Source organism: Nipponia nippon, unplaced genomic scaffold, assembly GCF_047370975.1.
Source record: "Nipponia nippon isolate SJK-2023a ecotype South Korea unplaced genomic scaffold, ASM4737097v1 scaffold_7, whole genome shotgun sequence".
In the NCBI taxonomy this organism is placed as follows: domain Eukaryota; kingdom Metazoa; phylum Chordata; class Aves; order Pelecaniformes; family Threskiornithidae; genus Nipponia; species Nipponia nippon.
Window position 1 is genome coordinate 50,144,097 of NW_028262391.1, and position 16,438 is coordinate 50,160,534.

The window sequence follows — 16,438 nt, forward strand, 5'->3', positions numbered from 1 at the left end:
GGGTGGTTGGCGTGCTGGCAGGCAGAAGGGAAAGGCTCTTCTTTTCTGTAAAGAATTCAGGCTGGAGGAAAGAAGGGGGGGTTTCTCTGTCAATCTTTAAAGTTAGAACTAGTTTCTCTTGCATTATTTATTGGTTGTAGGGTTTCACGTATCCTGTCTGAGTGCTGGAGGAAAACATTGCATACAATTTCTCTACAAGGCACCTCTGCTGAGGTAAGCTGAGGGTATTAATTAAGTTAGGGCTTGAATGTATTGAAGGTAGAGGAAAAGCAAGCTTGAAGTCCAGTACACTGAGATCTAACAATATCCTTATCTTTGTAGCTGACCAGAGCTCACATTTCTCCAAATGCTATTTCCAACATTTCTTTCTAGTAGAAACCCTGGGCTGAGTAATCTGCCCGATGCCACTGGGATAGTAGTTTGACTAGCTACTGTATTCTGGAGGCAAATCATGCTTTTGGCAATGAGGTGTTCCCCTGAACCATGTCAGTCTGTCTACTGTGAATTAACCCCTATGTGTGCAGCTAAAGGCAAGCACCTGGGGCGGCTGGTTTTCTTTGGGTTGCTTGTAATATATGGGATAATCACACCTGCCTCTGAATACTCATGCTGACTCTTTAAATCTTCTTTTTCCTTTTTTATTTCCCTTAACACTAGAATATGTTCCTGCCCTCTGAGTAAACCTGAATAAAACTTAACATTCATTTGCAGTCTTCTTGCCTTCACACTAAGCTACCCAAGATATTTTACTGTTAATTTCACAGTTTTCAGAACCTCAAGGCAATGCAGCACCTGTAAAGTCTCAAAACTAGTGAACGATGCCTATAGTTAGGAATGAGTGCAATGGTCTGCTGAGCTTAGAAATGTGCACAGCGTTACATGGGTTTCTGTGACTTTGTCATGCAAAGTATCTTGTAGATTTGTTCTAGCTCTCGTTGCTTCTGCTGGGGACAGTGCAGACCAGCTGAAGTAAAAGGAGATTACAGAAGGGGATGTGTGAAGACAAAAGCATGACAAAGATCTCTAGGTGATTCCGGGCAGGTGGTGTAAATCTGAGCACTTAGAATACAAAAGGATGCAAGCGGTAACTGAGAAAGAAACTAGAAAAGCTCATGTATTTGTTACAGTGGGCAGGATGTCCTTTGAGTCAACTGGAAATTACTGCAGCAAGGAGCTCAGTCTGCAGAAGGAATCTAACAACTTTTAATTGAATTGCACAAGATGCATGCTTGAAAGCAGGGGAGAGATAAGAGGGGCGCCGAGGAGGGGTACGCAGCAGCTAAAGGCAGCCACAAGAATCACTGCCATGTGCATTTCATAACAAAAACCTTTCGGCAAGAGTTTCAAAGAGGCTAGAGTGGTACCTTCAGTGCCTGTGTCTGTGGTTGAACCACTTGTATACCTTGTATATGTCCTGGAGCAATCATCCATAAGGCAGCAGCGCAGAAAGCAAGCAGGAATACTCCATGCTTGGTTTCCCCCTAGCGAGGCCTGGCTGCAGGAAGGAGGGAGGTCTTGCACCAACATTTCTTTGAAGGAAGAAGCTGTGCTAGCCCTGTTATCCATTATCTTGTCTCATCTCGGAGGCAGGATGAGAGTACAGTTGGCAACCATAAAACGTTGACAGCCACAGACAGCATTGTGGTGATGTGTCTAATGTGTTACACACATTTTTTTATAGGATAATGGCAAATAAATAAAGTGACATAAATATATACATTCCATCCTCCCAGAACAGCTTCTGGTCCTAACAGGAGAGGACCCATCCATCTGAGCACTGAGTTAGCTGCTCCTTTACCTTGCTAAGTGGTGCAAGTACCACTAGATGGCTGTCAGACAGAAGGTGTGAGGACCTCTGGGAAAGCATCCAGGGCAGATCGGGATTCAATGCAGAGCCTTTACAAAGTGGTTTTGAGGTGGGGTCTTAACTATCAGAAAGCTTTGGAGGTGGGGAGAGACTTAATCATGCTGAATTGTGTTTGTATGATGCGAGTTGTCACTGTTAATTAGAAATGAACTGATGTTTTGGCTTGGAAAGCATCATTCAGAGGAAGGGTGCTCATGGTAGAGCACAAGTCTTGTGAGGAGCAGCTGAGGGAGCTGGGGTTCTCTAGCCTGGAGAAGAGGAGGCTGAGGGGAGACCTTATCGCTCTCTACAACTGCCTGAAAGGAGGTTGTAGCGAGGTGGGGATTGGTCTCTTCTCCCAAGTAACGAGTGATAGGACAAAAGGAAACAGCCTCAAGTTGCACCAGGGCAGATTTAGGTTGGATATTAGGAACAACTTCTTCACCGAAAGGGTAGTCAGGCACTGGAACAGGCTGCCCAGAGAAGTGGTTGAGTCTCCATCCCTGGAGGTATTTAAAAGACGGGTAGATGTGGTGCTCAAGGACATGGTTTAGAGGTGGACTTGGCAGTGTTAGGTTAACGGTTGGACTTGATGATCTGAAGGGTCTTTTCCAACCTTAACGATTCTGTGGTCTGCTATGGGGTTTCATAGGCTGGAGGCATCTCTTTGAGCCACCGGTGTCAGGTTAAGTGAGCTCTGATTTGGCTGTTCAGATGTTGAAGGGACAGAAGGTCCCAGAGGCAAAAAGGACTGAATCACTGGAGCATTTTTGTGGTTTCAACTTAGTGTTATAATTTGTGTAACAGCATTAGAAGTGTATCTTAAAGCTGCCTTCTGATAATACAAAGTGTTTTCTCAGAAGGCAGTAATAAAATCAAGAAAATCTTGAATAAGAAGGGGACCAGCACAGTGACTTGACTGTGGGGTCCTGTTTGGCCCCTAGTCTTAGGCTCAGATCTGACTGGAACAGAGCTGGAACGGAGCCCCTGAAGAGTGAGCACATCATCTATCCATCTGTGCTTCGCTTCTTGATGGACTGGAAGAGTAGGAGAAAATCCTGAACACTGATGTCTTAATATTGGCTCAACACCAAAGCAGTGTTCCTGCCGATTCAGTTACGCTCATCTGGACATTCGGCGCACATGTTGATAAGATGCTTCTTTGATAATTTTCTTCAGTCAGTAAAAGTACACCGAGTGGCTGTATTGGGAGGGAGGCCAATGCAATGTTACAAAGATAAACTCCACTGCTCAGATGTGCTACTGCAGGTCACAGCTGGGGAGATGTTAGCTTAAAAATGGACTGCCGTGGCACAGAGTATTTACTGATCCTCCAAAACCCTATGAATAAAAAATGGATTGCCCCCGTGCAGCACAAAAGGCATGAATGGAAAGAAAGAGGAAACTCTATCTGTGGTAACCAGTGAGCTGTGGAAATCGGAGTCAGTTCTTACAGGCAAACTCGCTGGCTTCCTGAGGAAGAACCTCCATTAGTACCTGTTGCTGTAGACCTGCTTTGCTGCTATCTCATGAGACTCAGTCGTGCAATTATGGTTCCTTGGGACAATTCCCAAGCATAAATTTTGGCAGGGTTAAGCTCTGTGCAGAGTCTTCAGCTTAGAAGCCACTTGACTTACCCACTGCGTCTTGGAAGAGGAAAGCTTCCAAAACTAATATAAGCTTGATTATTCAACAGAAAAGCAGTTAGGAGAAATGAGTGCTCTTGCTGTCTTGTTATGTTCAGGGTGCTCCAAGACTTTTTGGCTGGTTGTTCTTGCTCTCTGAATAAAATGAGAGAATCGCATAAATATTGGCAGTCCTCAGTGCTGCTTTTAAGCCAAAGTTGAACAAGCAAACAGCTATGACTATGCCAGCTTTTCTCGCAAATAAGCATGCCCTTAAGGAGCAGGCTCAGCACCTCCTTGTAGTTAACATTGGAGTGTGTCCTCTCCCATGCACAGGAACCCAATGATTGTCTGACAGTGGTTTACAGGTTGGGATATTCTCTGCTCTTAGAGACCCTTTGGTAGCCCCTCTTCTCTCGGTTGGAAATGCGATGAATCAAGAATTGCATCCCTTTTCTTCCAGTTTCCCACCCAGAATCAGCCACAGTGGACATCTTTGAAGGTTTTATGAAACTCCCTCCCTTTTGGAAATGTTTGGGAGCATTCGGTGTAGCCGTTTCAGAGAGTGCATGGTCTGTGTTTTTTAGGAAGATCAACATATGTATAAAACCACAGCACGCAGCGGTAGGAGTGTAGATAAGAATGGAAATACAAAGGCTTGTGTTTGTGTCTGGGCTTGCAATTCTTGTCAACAGGTTGCAGGGGTCACAGTCCAACAAAACTTGTAAAGCCTGAAGCGTTGATCACAGTTGGTGGTAAAAGGAAGGTTGATCTTTCTTGTCAGCTTTCTGATTGACTTTTTTACATTTCAGAATCACTTGATGGAGGAAGAGAATGACAGCAAACATACTGCAGCAATGTAGAAGTAGTTACAACCTTATTCTCAGCTGTGGTAAGTTGGATTAAGTCTATGGATTTTAAGCGTGATACTGATTTATACCACATCAAGGCTGCTTTTCTTCTTTTCTTTGGTATCCGAAGCTGAGATACAGAAGCAGACAGTGTGAAACACAGAGGTCTTTTCTAAAACCAGTCAGAATTCGTGTTACTTCAATGAAATAAAGTATAGTCAAGTATAAAATTTAGCTACCTTATTGTAATATTTAGTTGCACCACTTAGAGTTTTCAGGTGATTCAAACTCTCTAGACTTTCACAAAGCCAAAGGCACTTAGCAGCTCACAAGAATTACCCGACAACCTGCAAAAATGGGCCTTTAGTTTGCTGTTATTTCAACAAACAGTGATTAAGGGCCAGCAAACCTGTTATACTGTACTGCTGACATATTTTGCTCTTTTGGGAGATAATTTGAAACTGATTTATCTGTTCTGTGTAGTGTTCCCTCCAATGTTCTTGCTCTTGAAATCCATTTCTGTGTTTGTTTGGTTGTTTTTTTTAATGCCACTTGTGTAATAACTCTGAGGAATGGACCCTTGGTTACAGTTTTATTCAGAAATGCAAAATTCTGTAGACAAAATGCAGTTTTAAGTTCTGTTAGAACATTTCACAATCTCTGAATCACTTATTGCATAAAGCTATTTGACCTTCAGTTTCCCTTAGGTATCTTTGTATCGGTATGAAATTAGTTTAATTTGTTTAAGCATGCATACTTACACCTTAATGAGCTGATAGCATTATCTTCATTAACTCTGGAAATGACTGTACTAAATCCTGCTGACTGGAAGCACCATTCAGGGTATCAACCTATGTATCAGACTTGGAATTACAGATAGAGCTGGTTTCAACCTGTATGGTTTCACCCTCTCTTTCCTAAAACTATTCTGTGAAAACCATCGTAATTGTGTTGTATGAGTCTATTAATGTATCTTTGCTGTACTGTGTAATGTTTTTTTTCTTTAATCATGAGTAGCTCATAGCTTTTCGTCTCTCTGAAGCTTTGAAATTTCCTGGAGTTTGTTGTCTTTGAGCTGAGATGATTTTTGTGAAATTCTCATATAAAAGTCTCTCAGAGGTAGAAAAGCTCTAACTAATTTGGTGTGGAACTAGGCAGTTAGGAAAGCTTCAGGATAGCTAGATAAAAGTGAAACATCAGACTAATGGAAACTTGTATAATTTGGAGAAGTAGATCCTCAAGGCATAAAGTTTTATGATTGTTACCTGCTTTGTTGTTCTGGTGAAGATATTTCAAGAACAGTGATTTGCAAGTGAAATTTTAATTAGAAAATTTTAACAGATATTTTCCTAAAAGACAGTAGAAGACCCTTAAAGGACGGTACGAGACCTGTTGATTGAAGGGCATAAAAGCACTTCCTTTGTTTTATTAGTATTCTCTGTTCATGAGTGCAATCCAATTATCTTTAGTATTTGTCACACGGCACCTTTAAGGTTATGAATTTTAATAAGAAAATTCTTCAACAAGATGGCTTTTCATATAGCAGATGAACAGTTCCTGATGTGGGGTTCCAAAGTGGGCAGGCAAAACCAAAGGGAGCTGTGGAACTGGGAAGGTACCTGGTCAGCGTCCTGTCTGTGTGGGAAGTGATGCGGGCCTGGGTGCGGAGGTAAAGCAAATGGTGGAACATCAGCAAACGATCGTGCGGCTTGTCTGAAATTAAGTGAAACATGATTGGATTCTCACCGAGGCATTGTGAGGGCTTCATTGCCCTGCAAGGTCAATATAAATTGTACCATATCTATTTTATCTTTAGGCAGAAGAAAGATTCTGTACCACTCCATTTGTTCTTACTGAGAATAGTCACGGTTTCTTGAAAGCTGATGGAAAGAAATTATTTTGAAGAAGCAGAGATAAAACCTGTTGACTCGTAGTTAGTGTCTAACTGACTAATATTTGGCTGAATGCTAGAACTGGCAAGCAGGAAATTTTGGAAGATATTATGACTTTATTATGTGCATGTAGAGAGTTCTATGCTAATATGTTAAATCCTAAAGGATTTTTTTAAACAAAATTGTCAGGTATGAAGCAGTAGACCTTTTCATTTAAGATTTTAAAAATTTTAAGTGTTGTTTCAGGATGATTAAGTTTTATTACTTAGTTATGGTACTTATTACTGGTGATATAACAGACTATAACATTCAGAAGAGGAACACCCGAAGGGTCTTCTACAGCCCTTCCCTTTTAGACGTACGCTTGATTTTTACAACTGGTGTAGTTATGGCGGGGATCAAGTATGGAAATAATGAAATCTGAGCTGGATTTTTATCCCTCTTGCTGAATCTACTGTAATATTCTGCTAAGGTGCTCCTTAAGCACTTCTACTTGGTGCTGGCAATGCAGGCCTGCAATTTTTACACGAGTTTCCTTGGTACTATTCTGAATGCAGATCTCTCTTACAGTGAAGTAGCTTTGGGTTAGGTTTTTTCCCCCTCTGTGTGAGCTTTTCATGGTGATCAGATACAGGCATAAGGGAACTACAGGAACACTAAATTTTGGGGAAAAGAAGTTTTTGAGAACTAGCTTCTATTGGAAGTAAAATGGTAAAGACAGGAGGACGGGGGAAGGGAAACACCTTAGTTCTTTCTCATCATCTTTTCCTTGTGAGTATCATTTTAGTCATCCACAAAAAAAAATAAGAGTAACCTAGAGTAGTGTTTCATCCTAATATTGCAAATTAAGAACTGCACAGGTCTGTCTGTTGTTCCTAACAAGATCTGCACCCCATGTGCAACAATGGGTTTGCCCAAACTAGTCGGAGAGTTCTGCAAACCTCAGTTGAGCTAAATGCTGGTGTCCTGTAAGGAGAGAGGAGTTTTCAGCTCAGTCTCTGTGCTTTGCCTGCTGGGAAACTCTGGTTTAACACCTCATGTCCGAGGCCCGCAGAGAACCCAGTGTGCCTGTTGAGTACCTGAGGTGTTCACAGCCTTGTCCCATTTCGTAGGGCTTTGCCAGGTACTGGTGCATGGCTAGGGCTCAGGGAAGGGATGAAAGCCCCATTTAGCTCAGATAAGCCATTGCTGCAGAAGCAAAATAGTTCACAGGAAGGAATTCAATAATTTCAGTAAAATGTGCTAGAATATTTAGCTTTTTACTATGCAGAAACCAGACTCCATTTAGGTAATGTGAGTATTATATCATCTTTTTATCAGTTTTAACTTTAACATGTGGCTAATAATTTATTACTTGTAGAAGGACAAACTTTCTAATGCTCCTTCAGGGAATGTGCTGTGATTTTCATTTCCTTGACCTTCTAGGTTTTCATCATTATTTATAGATTACTGCAATGTATTAAAATAATTTTCTGAACAAAAAAAAAAGGGGGGGAAAAATCTTTCATTAGGAATAAAATCAGAGGGGGCATGCAGAGTGTCATTTTTTTTTATCAGCAGATGTGCTTAATTGTTCAAAATAACTTCAGAGTACTGTTTGGGTGTGTTTGAAATAAAAATATTGACCAATATAAGTTTTAAATAGTTCTGCTATAATTCATGCATAGGATATGCAGTACACTTAGTGAATTCTTTTGCAATTTACTCCTAAAATAACATACTATTCCCTTCAATGAATTTAGGTGACTTAATAAACCTCGTAACTTTAACTATATTACGAATACTAGTGGCTGGATGCAAACTTCAGATTGCCAAAGACAGATGAAAAGCAAATTTCGGGAGATCTAATACTAGGTTGAATTAATAAAATACTGAGTCTACGAAACTAATGGGAGTTCATAACTGAAATAATAACATGTCTTATGCTTCTCTACCAGAGGAACTGATGGAAGTCAAAGAGGAGAAACACCTGGGGAATAGCTGGGAGGTACGAGGGCTGCAGTGAGAATTGGAAGCAATCTGCAGAATCCCTGAAGAAAGGAGAGTTAGGTCAAAGCACAGGTCTTAGCCCGTCACTGCTATTTCAACATCACAGAAAATTTGCATTTAGTCCGTAATCAAAACCCATTCGCTGTGTTTTGGTTCCAAGTCAGACCAGTAATTGGAAGGGTCCTGTGTTGCATTTTCATGTGGTTCTGTCACTCTCTGGTGTCCCCAGCTGGTTTGCAGAGCAGGGTAGCTATCAACCAGCACGGTGGGGAGTTTTGTGGGTCCTTTTGTTATCCAGTAGAGTTGTTGCTATATCAGCATAGCAATTAGAAGCTTCAAAAGAGATATAAAGCATTTGGTGAGGGCTGAGCAACATCTTTTTCTCTGGATGATGGGTGCTGTTCCTCTGCTGCTTCTAGGATTTAGATTCAGGGAAAAGGCTTTGAACTAAGAGAAGCTGGATGCCAGGCACCTAAACTGCTCTTTTAATTAAGTCTGGTTATGAAATGATATGATCTTGGCAACAACAATATCTGCTAATTGTAACTGCTTGTTCTGAATTTGTTACTCAGTTGAGTTACACAGGAACTAAATGTTCCTCCCAACATATTTTTCCCTCCCTAGTAACACAATGAATCATGAAGGACATTTTCTACGAAGGCTGGTGCAGCCCAGAACAAGCTATAGGAAGAGATTAAGTTAGAAATAGAAATATATGTTATGGTTCCGATGCTGCTGAAAGTACAAGCACTTACTTCACTGTTAAACACTGATTTTTGTTTGTTTGTTTTACCTCCGCGTTTCAGCACGTTCTTCCATTGTGTTTTGGAAGAACTTACACAAGCTTAAAGGCTTGACTGAGTCAGGATTTGGATTGCTGTGAATGTGGATGCATGCGATGTCCACAACCCCACCGACATCACAGAACCTGTTGGACATTAAGCTGTTATAAGTACTCAGGCAGTAAAAGCTCCGATATTTTTCCAGCTGTCTGCGTGTTTAGAGCAATGTGGCTGGGCTAATTTTCCGTGGGACCATGTTGAACTAACTCCTGAACTAGCAAGAAAACTGTTAATTAGAAAAAGCAAATCAGTTGCACCACGTAATTGTTTGTATTTCCAAAGAGCGTGTCAGTGGGGAGAAATGTCTTTTTAAAGAGGTGGCTATTCTGCATCAGGGTACGTGTCCTAGCAGGGCTCAGTCGGCAGGGAGCAAGCACTGTCTTGGGCTCTGCCGGACCAGAGGGGCAGAAGTGGACTCTGCTGGGTGTTGTGGCAGCGCGCCATTGTTTTTCCTAAGAAACTGGGATAACTGTTAAGAAATATAGACTCTCCCAGAGAAATGCAGGTAGCATCACCACGCGTAGGACCCCGGAGAGGTCTGGGTCACGGTCCAGCTTGGGGTTGGATTTTGTCTGGTTTACCGTGTAGGTAGTCCTGTTGTAGAGAATTGCTGGCAAAAAATAAATGCTAACTGTGAAAAATAAAAAATCAGATGGACCTATGCATTAACCAGCAGAAATGCCACCATTTATGTGGCAAATATAAATGCCTGTCATCTGGCCTCGACTTGTTCCAGTTGTGTTGGAACATCCCATCTATAATCTGCTACAGTGTCTCTGGTTTAAATCATAGGGTCAATAGCAAGATAAATCCAAGAGATTAATTTGAGTCACGTGATCCAAATTGTGCCAACAACTGTGCTTTTCTGTACTTAAGCTACGCAGCACAGCGAGGACAGTATCTAAAACCCAAAAGTCCCCAACGCCTGCATGAAGTTGCATAACTCTGCAAGTGGCCATGTTTGTGTGTCCACGTGGGAGACGGGTCACAGCGCCTGGAGGTAACCCCTGGGCTCCAAACCGCACCGTGCTGGGAAAGCATGGTGCCTGCTGAAAACTGGAACTGAATCGTCACTTCACTGAGCTTTGCTCCATCACAAGGTCAGGGGGACCTTGGTAAGATTTAAGAAATGGAATAATGAAAGCTGAAAATCTGATTAAAAAATAATTTAGGCCTTGATTTATCTCAGCACTTAAATATCTGTCCAGCATTCAGCGTGTCAAAGTTCTGCGGGTATCAACAGGGCTGCTCACAAACTCAGGACCTGTGAGCTGACGCAGGCCCTAAACACACAGGTGCGTGCCCAGACCTGGCCTTCGTGGCTCGGTATCAGTCTTCACTAACTGCATTCACAGCATCTAAAAGGTCGAATTGTAAAAGATCATCTAGACTATCCCACGAAGTAGCGTTGTTGACTTCTGTGTAGTCCTGTTGCTTTCTTCTGGCTATACTTGGACATCCCAAAAGGGACGTCTGCCATTTGCATTAGGAAATCACTCCCACTGCCTCTCTGGCAATCATTCACCTCATTCTTTACTAGTTATACCTTTGGATACTTCTGAGCTGTCATCTTATTTTCAATAACTCTGTTTTTTATCTTTCCTCCAGAGAAGCCATCACCATTCAATAAAAAAGATAACACCAACTCTTTTTAATATGGTCAATAATCTTGGTTTTTTTATTCCTCGTTATTATTTTAAATAAATATATGAAAAAGAAGTTTGAAAACTTTTGCTGTCTAGTATGAAACGTTTACAGTTTGCAGACCGCAACTGCATTTCAAGCAAATTCTCTTGCAAACACTATGTATTTTATACAATAGCAGTGCCATTTGTTATTTATAGATTGATCGTCTGGCTACAGGCAAACTTTGAAAGCTTTCACATACAGTGCTTTTATTTTAAGCTTATTGGTAGCTTTAGATACAGAATTCAGATTTGTATCGAGGCTTATGTATGCCTGGTGGATGAGCATTGTATAAACACTGGTGCGTAGCCCTGAAAGAATCCATTCTAATGCTTGACTCAAGATGTTAATTGCAAGAACACTGGGAACTCAAAGGCAAATAAAATAACAAGTGTATTTGTGCCAACAAAAGCTGTTTTGTTTGTTACTCGTTCAATATTAGGTATTCAGCAAGATACAAGACTGACAGAGACAAGGTTTATTCTTATTAGTCATAGAGAAGAATGAGTATTATTGAATAAACTCTGACTTTTGACATTCTCAAGACCTCCAGCTCCATAATGATGTGTTGGAACTAGCTGCGTTGGCTTGACTGCTTATCATACCTATGCTGGCAGAGAAAATTAGCATCGTAACCTATGTTGTTGCTTTGCTTTGTGTATTATGTTGTCATACGTATGTGTATATTTCTATTCGTGTTCTTGGGAACGTTTTACAACCAGGCTTAGTTGCCTGTGTAAATGTATTTGATTGGTGATGCTTGATCCTCCAGGATCAAGCTGTCTGTCTCATTGAAGGTGTCGCTCTCACCAGAGTGGTTGGCATTTTTTACTCTGTTTAGCCGAGACTGCAATCGTTCATGTTCTTTTCTCAACTCTGAGTAGGAATGGGAAAAAGTGTGGAATATTGATGTTGCAGGAAAAGACATGATGAGAATCCCACTGAGGATGCTGCTCAGAGCCACCATCTGGCCTGGGACGCTCCGTGGTACCATATCTCCGTACCCCACAGTGGTCATTGAAATGATAGCCCACCAGTAAGAAGCGGGTATGCTTGTAAATTCAAGCACCTTCCCAGATTCATTCTCGGCGAGATAGACCAAAGGAGAAAACAGAGTGACAGCCACGCATAAGAAGAGTAAAAGCAGGCCAAATTCCCGTGTGCATCTCCGAACTGTGAGGCCCAAAGTCTGCAAGCCCAAGGAGTGTCGGGCAAGGCGCATTACATACAAGATCCTCAAGGCACGTAAAACCCGTAGCACCAAACCAACCTTCTCCAAATATGTGTTGCTGCTTGGCCTGTCATCCTCCTCATTTGAGTCATCCTCTGAGAAGATGAGGGAAACGTAATAGGGGGAAATAGCCAAGAAGTCAATGATATTTAGGGGTCCTTTGAAGAACTGACACTTGCTCCTTGCCTGAATGAATCGGAGGCAGAACTCCAGGGAAAACCAAGCCACACAGATGGTCTCTATGATGAAGATGTAATAGCACTTCTGAGAACACTCGCCCTGACACAAAACAAAAAGAGAATTAAATAAAAGAACAGTCTGTGAACCAGCATCCAAAAACACTAAGGACGACGCAATATATATCTGCTTGAGTCACTGGTATCAGAAATGAACAAATCCCAGCTAGCAGGTGGTCGAATGACCGCCATCTTTCAGTGGTGTATAGACGATAATGAGCGCGTGAAATATCTGAATGAACAGATATAGCTACCTGCTTATTTTTATGATGTTGCTTCTTCCAGTCTAAATGAATGAAACTCGTTTCTGTATTCTGGTTTTTTTTGGCACGCAGCCTGTAATTCCCAAATAAGTCCCACTTTCTGCTCTCAAAGAGAAATTAATTTAAACTTGACTGGTTTATAAGCCTGTACAAAAATCAGTTTCTCTTCAAAAGAAAGATTAATGTTTGAATGTCTCTGTAAACTTCGGGTGCTGTTCAGTGCGTGGTGCTTTCACAAATGCTGTGTACTCTGGGGCAATTGAAAGTGGTTCAGAGATGTTCATTAAGTCATCTGGATCCTTGGCTCAGTTATGCCATATATAAATCATGTTTCTTTCTGTACATGCAAATGTTTTAATCTAAAGGAAAATAAATATTCACCCAGTGGGTGAAACTTGCCTTGAAGAATCCTCTCCCAGTATTGAGGCCACGTGCTACAAGCAGTATTTTCTCGCTTTTGGTATCAAAAAACTTTGGCTTCAGTTGAACTACCTTGGATTCACATTTTTTATTTTCCTGAGCTGAGCCTAAAAAATTATACTTTTGCTTTATTCCAGTGAAATGAAGAGGCAAATGTAAATTAACTTGTAATTATTTGGGTAAGCAAGAGACTACATTGAGCTTTATCCCTTAGTGATGGGCAGCCGCTAGGTTACATCCATCCAAAGAGCGAGCTAACAGAGGGACGCATCGGTTGCAGGGACTGAGGTGTACGTACGGCCTCCTTCATACGCACAAGTGTCTGCTGACTGTATTTCACCTGGCAGAAAACAAACCAGGTCCCGCCACCACTTTTTGCCTTATAGAAAGTAAGAAATAGCAATGAAAGCAGCATGTACTGCTTAGCAGCTGGACACCTCCCCCTGAAAGGAACACATTGGCTTTCAGTACTGGTGTCTCTGCTTTCTTACACACCCTGTATATCCTATTGATAAATACATTCCCGTACCTGTACAGAGAATTAATATGTTCTTAAGAAACCTAGCCTTGTGATTGGACTAATGCTGGTTTTTTTGCTTTTAAGCATTGTGAATAAGTTTATTGAAGCATTCCACCCAGCAGGTACTTGTGTGCTATTTTCACAGTGGCATGCTGCTGTTTACATTAAGTTCTTGCATCGGTGCAAATATTTGGATTACAGCTCTAATCCAAAACCAGTTCAAGTGAACTGGAGTCTTTCATGGACTTTAGCTGACTTTGAAGCATCCTTGTGTGCTTTTCTTTGCTGAGCACACTATTGAAACACTGGGATATGAAGTGTATGGGGTTTGAGTTTTTGGTGAAGGTGAGAAATTTCAGCTATAACTGGGAACCAGGGAAAGCGATTGACTAGTGTCGCAACCCTTTGAAATTCCAGGCTGGACTCAGAATCTGGGTTGTCACTGCATGTTCCAGAAAACCCAAATGTAGAAGGCAGTAATTTCATTTTAGGTTTTTAAGCTGCTTGAAAATTAATATTTAGCAAATGGCTTTTTCCAGCTACGGCTTTGGTACATGAAGGCTTGGCAAGCTTAAAGAGTCTTCTCCATGTATTGTTGCTGAACAGGGACTTGCCTCTCTGAGGTGTTCACACTGCTGAAGATCAAGCAGAACTAGGGATGACGAAGGAGGATCTGGGCAGAGAAAGGACCTCCTTTGGGGAAGGCAGAGCGGTCACGTGTTATTCAGGAATAACTGCAGACTCTTGGTTCATGAAAGGCTTTTTTTGTAACCTCTGTAGAATGAAGTCAGGGCTGCTGTGTGCATCTTTCCTGACAGCCTGTCTCTGAAATTAAGCAATTTAGAGGAACAGTTCCTTACACAGTGTTATCCATTCTCAGCCAAATTTCCTGAGCAATATTGATTAAAAACACCATGGGAAACACATACCCCTACTATTAATTAAACTTATTACCAATGTTCAGTTACCATCTGCATGGTTTTTTAGAATGTCCCTTGTGATAGAATTACTGCTGTTCTTGGGATTAACAAGTCTTTTTGTTCGGGTGGCGTTTATATCATTGGCTATCTGAGGTTCCCCAGGTAAAATGGTAGCATATCCCTTACGTACGTCTTTTACTCTGTCTAACCCTCAGAACAATTTAGCTCTGTAGCACCGTTTGGGGATTTTTCCTCTTTCTGAACAGTAGACTGTCAAGGTCATAATTTATCTCTTAAAGTAAACATCGCAAAAGGTAATGAAGACTTGGCCCTGCTAGAGTTACACGTACAGGATCAGGTTATAGCCCCACTTGAAGTCATTGCCATGGCATTGCCTAGAGCGCATTGATGTTTGCAGAGCTGCTGACTTGGTTTGATGAGATGGTTTGCAATCAGCAGTTGTGTTATGCAGTGTTCACTTTTTCCAAGTTGTAAATTATTTGTACAGTGCTGCCTGGACTCTGCACAGACCTGCCTGTGGTCACTCCGGTGATGTGGCCTGTGAATTATTCAGTGTTCCCATCAAGATTTATTTTATTTTTTGTTAACTGGGCTGAATTTCCAGTGCATCTGTTATTTACCTTTATACATTTACAGGTGACTTTGCTCTCAGATCATCATGTAGCTTTCACTATTCCTTCTTTGGAAAATACAAGAAAAGCAATTTTGTTTGCTGGAAGTTTTAACCATTAAGCTCTAGGGCGTCTTTTGAATTGAGTGTGAAATTTCAAGGTGTAGCATTGTAAGGACTGGTTGGGAGACTTTTTTTCTTCTCGCCATCCTCGGTTACCTCAGTATTCCCCATGGAAAGTTATATACATTTAGAGAAAGCAATTTGTGCAGTCAGCTTCCTAAATGCGTATTTCATTTTTCAGAAGAGCACCCTTCAAATCAAACCTTTCAGGAGTGTTACTGTGCATTTTATTTCTCCTTTGTGCATAGTTGTGGATGTAGAGGATGGTGAGTTCTCCCCTGTTCGCACACTTTGTCTTTTTTATGTACTTTGCAAAAGACATTTCAGAAATGTTTGCATATGATTCAAACCACAGTCCCGTCTTCTGCTGCAGGAAACAAAAGAGTGACAGTATCACACTCTCTGACACTGTGACTAATGCAGAGAATTCCATGCTTCGTTTTTTTCAGAAGAGACAGAAAAAGAAGGATTTGTTTGCTTCAGACATGCCTACACTACGTGAAGGCCTGCAGCAAAACCAGCCCTGTTTCTCTCAGAGGGAACTGATTTATCCATGCGGCAGAGTAGTTCTGTATGGAGGTGACTAACTCGAGCCCTAGAAATAATGCAGCTGAGCTACCCTCTCGCAGCAGGGCCATTTCACTCCATTACATAGTGTAGACGTACGGTGATTGAGTCAGTCCCTATACAACATCTGCCAGAAACTTCCAAGCCTCTTTCTCTGCCTGTCTGTCTTTCTGTCACCAGTGTCTGGAAAGAGAGTCTAAGACCTTGGCTCTGTGGGATTTAATAAGAACATGCTCATTGATTTCACATTGGGAGATAGATTTCATCCAGTGAGTTTATATGTGAATGTTTTATATATTAAGAATACTTGTATATATTATGTAATATATGTGATACGGGTTATATAGAATATCCCTCTCTAATGTCAGTCTCCTTGAAGATTCTTGATCCTTTTGAACATCCTGTTCAAAAGCAGAGAATATTGGAATAAGAGGGAAAAAGAGGAAATGTTAAGTACCAAAGCCAATATTCTCCCAGTATTTTTTGATGATTTTTAGATCTCAGAGTGCTTTATGTTCCACTTACAGCTGTTGTCCAAAGAGCAGGCAGAATAACATGCTGTGTTATTCAAATACTATGTTCTCACCAAAATACGTGTGCCTCTATGTCAGTGGTAGATTTCAGATTTGCTGTTGTCACCAGATTCTTGTTAGATGTTAGTTACTTTCAGTGAACTGTCAAATTATGGCCCAAATACTCTGATCCATGAAAGGGTTTTTTTGCATAAATGGCTAATAAAGGAATTTCTGTGCTACAATGACTTTTATATAGTTCCTCTTTCTGAACAAAGCAAACA

General features: G+C 41.3%; 1 protein-coding gene and 1 long non-coding RNA gene across 3 annotated transcripts in view; one reads left to right on the forward strand and one right to left on the reverse strand.

Moving 5' to 3' along the window:
* Positions 1 to 11,779, forward strand: LOC148051068 (uncharacterized). Of its 2 annotated transcripts, XR_015700569.1 has the most exons (4): positions 1 to 47; positions 141 to 213; positions 4,284 to 4,363; positions 11,650 to 11,779. It is a non-coding gene; the product is annotated as an uncharacterized LOC148051068 (long non-coding RNA). The 2 variants fall into 2 exon arrangements; XR_015700568.1 differs by having other exon boundaries at positions 27 to 213.
* KCNG4 (potassium voltage-gated channel modifier subfamily G member 4) overlaps positions 11,456 to 16,438 on the reverse strand; it is a 19,435-nt gene continuing 14,452 nt past the window's right edge. The window contains exon 3 of the mRNA XM_009477441.2: positions 11,456 to 12,241. Within this exon, the coding sequence (XP_009475716.1) occupies positions 11,456 to 12,241 (786 nt within the window). The remainder of the gene's footprint in view (positions 12,242 to 16,438) is intronic.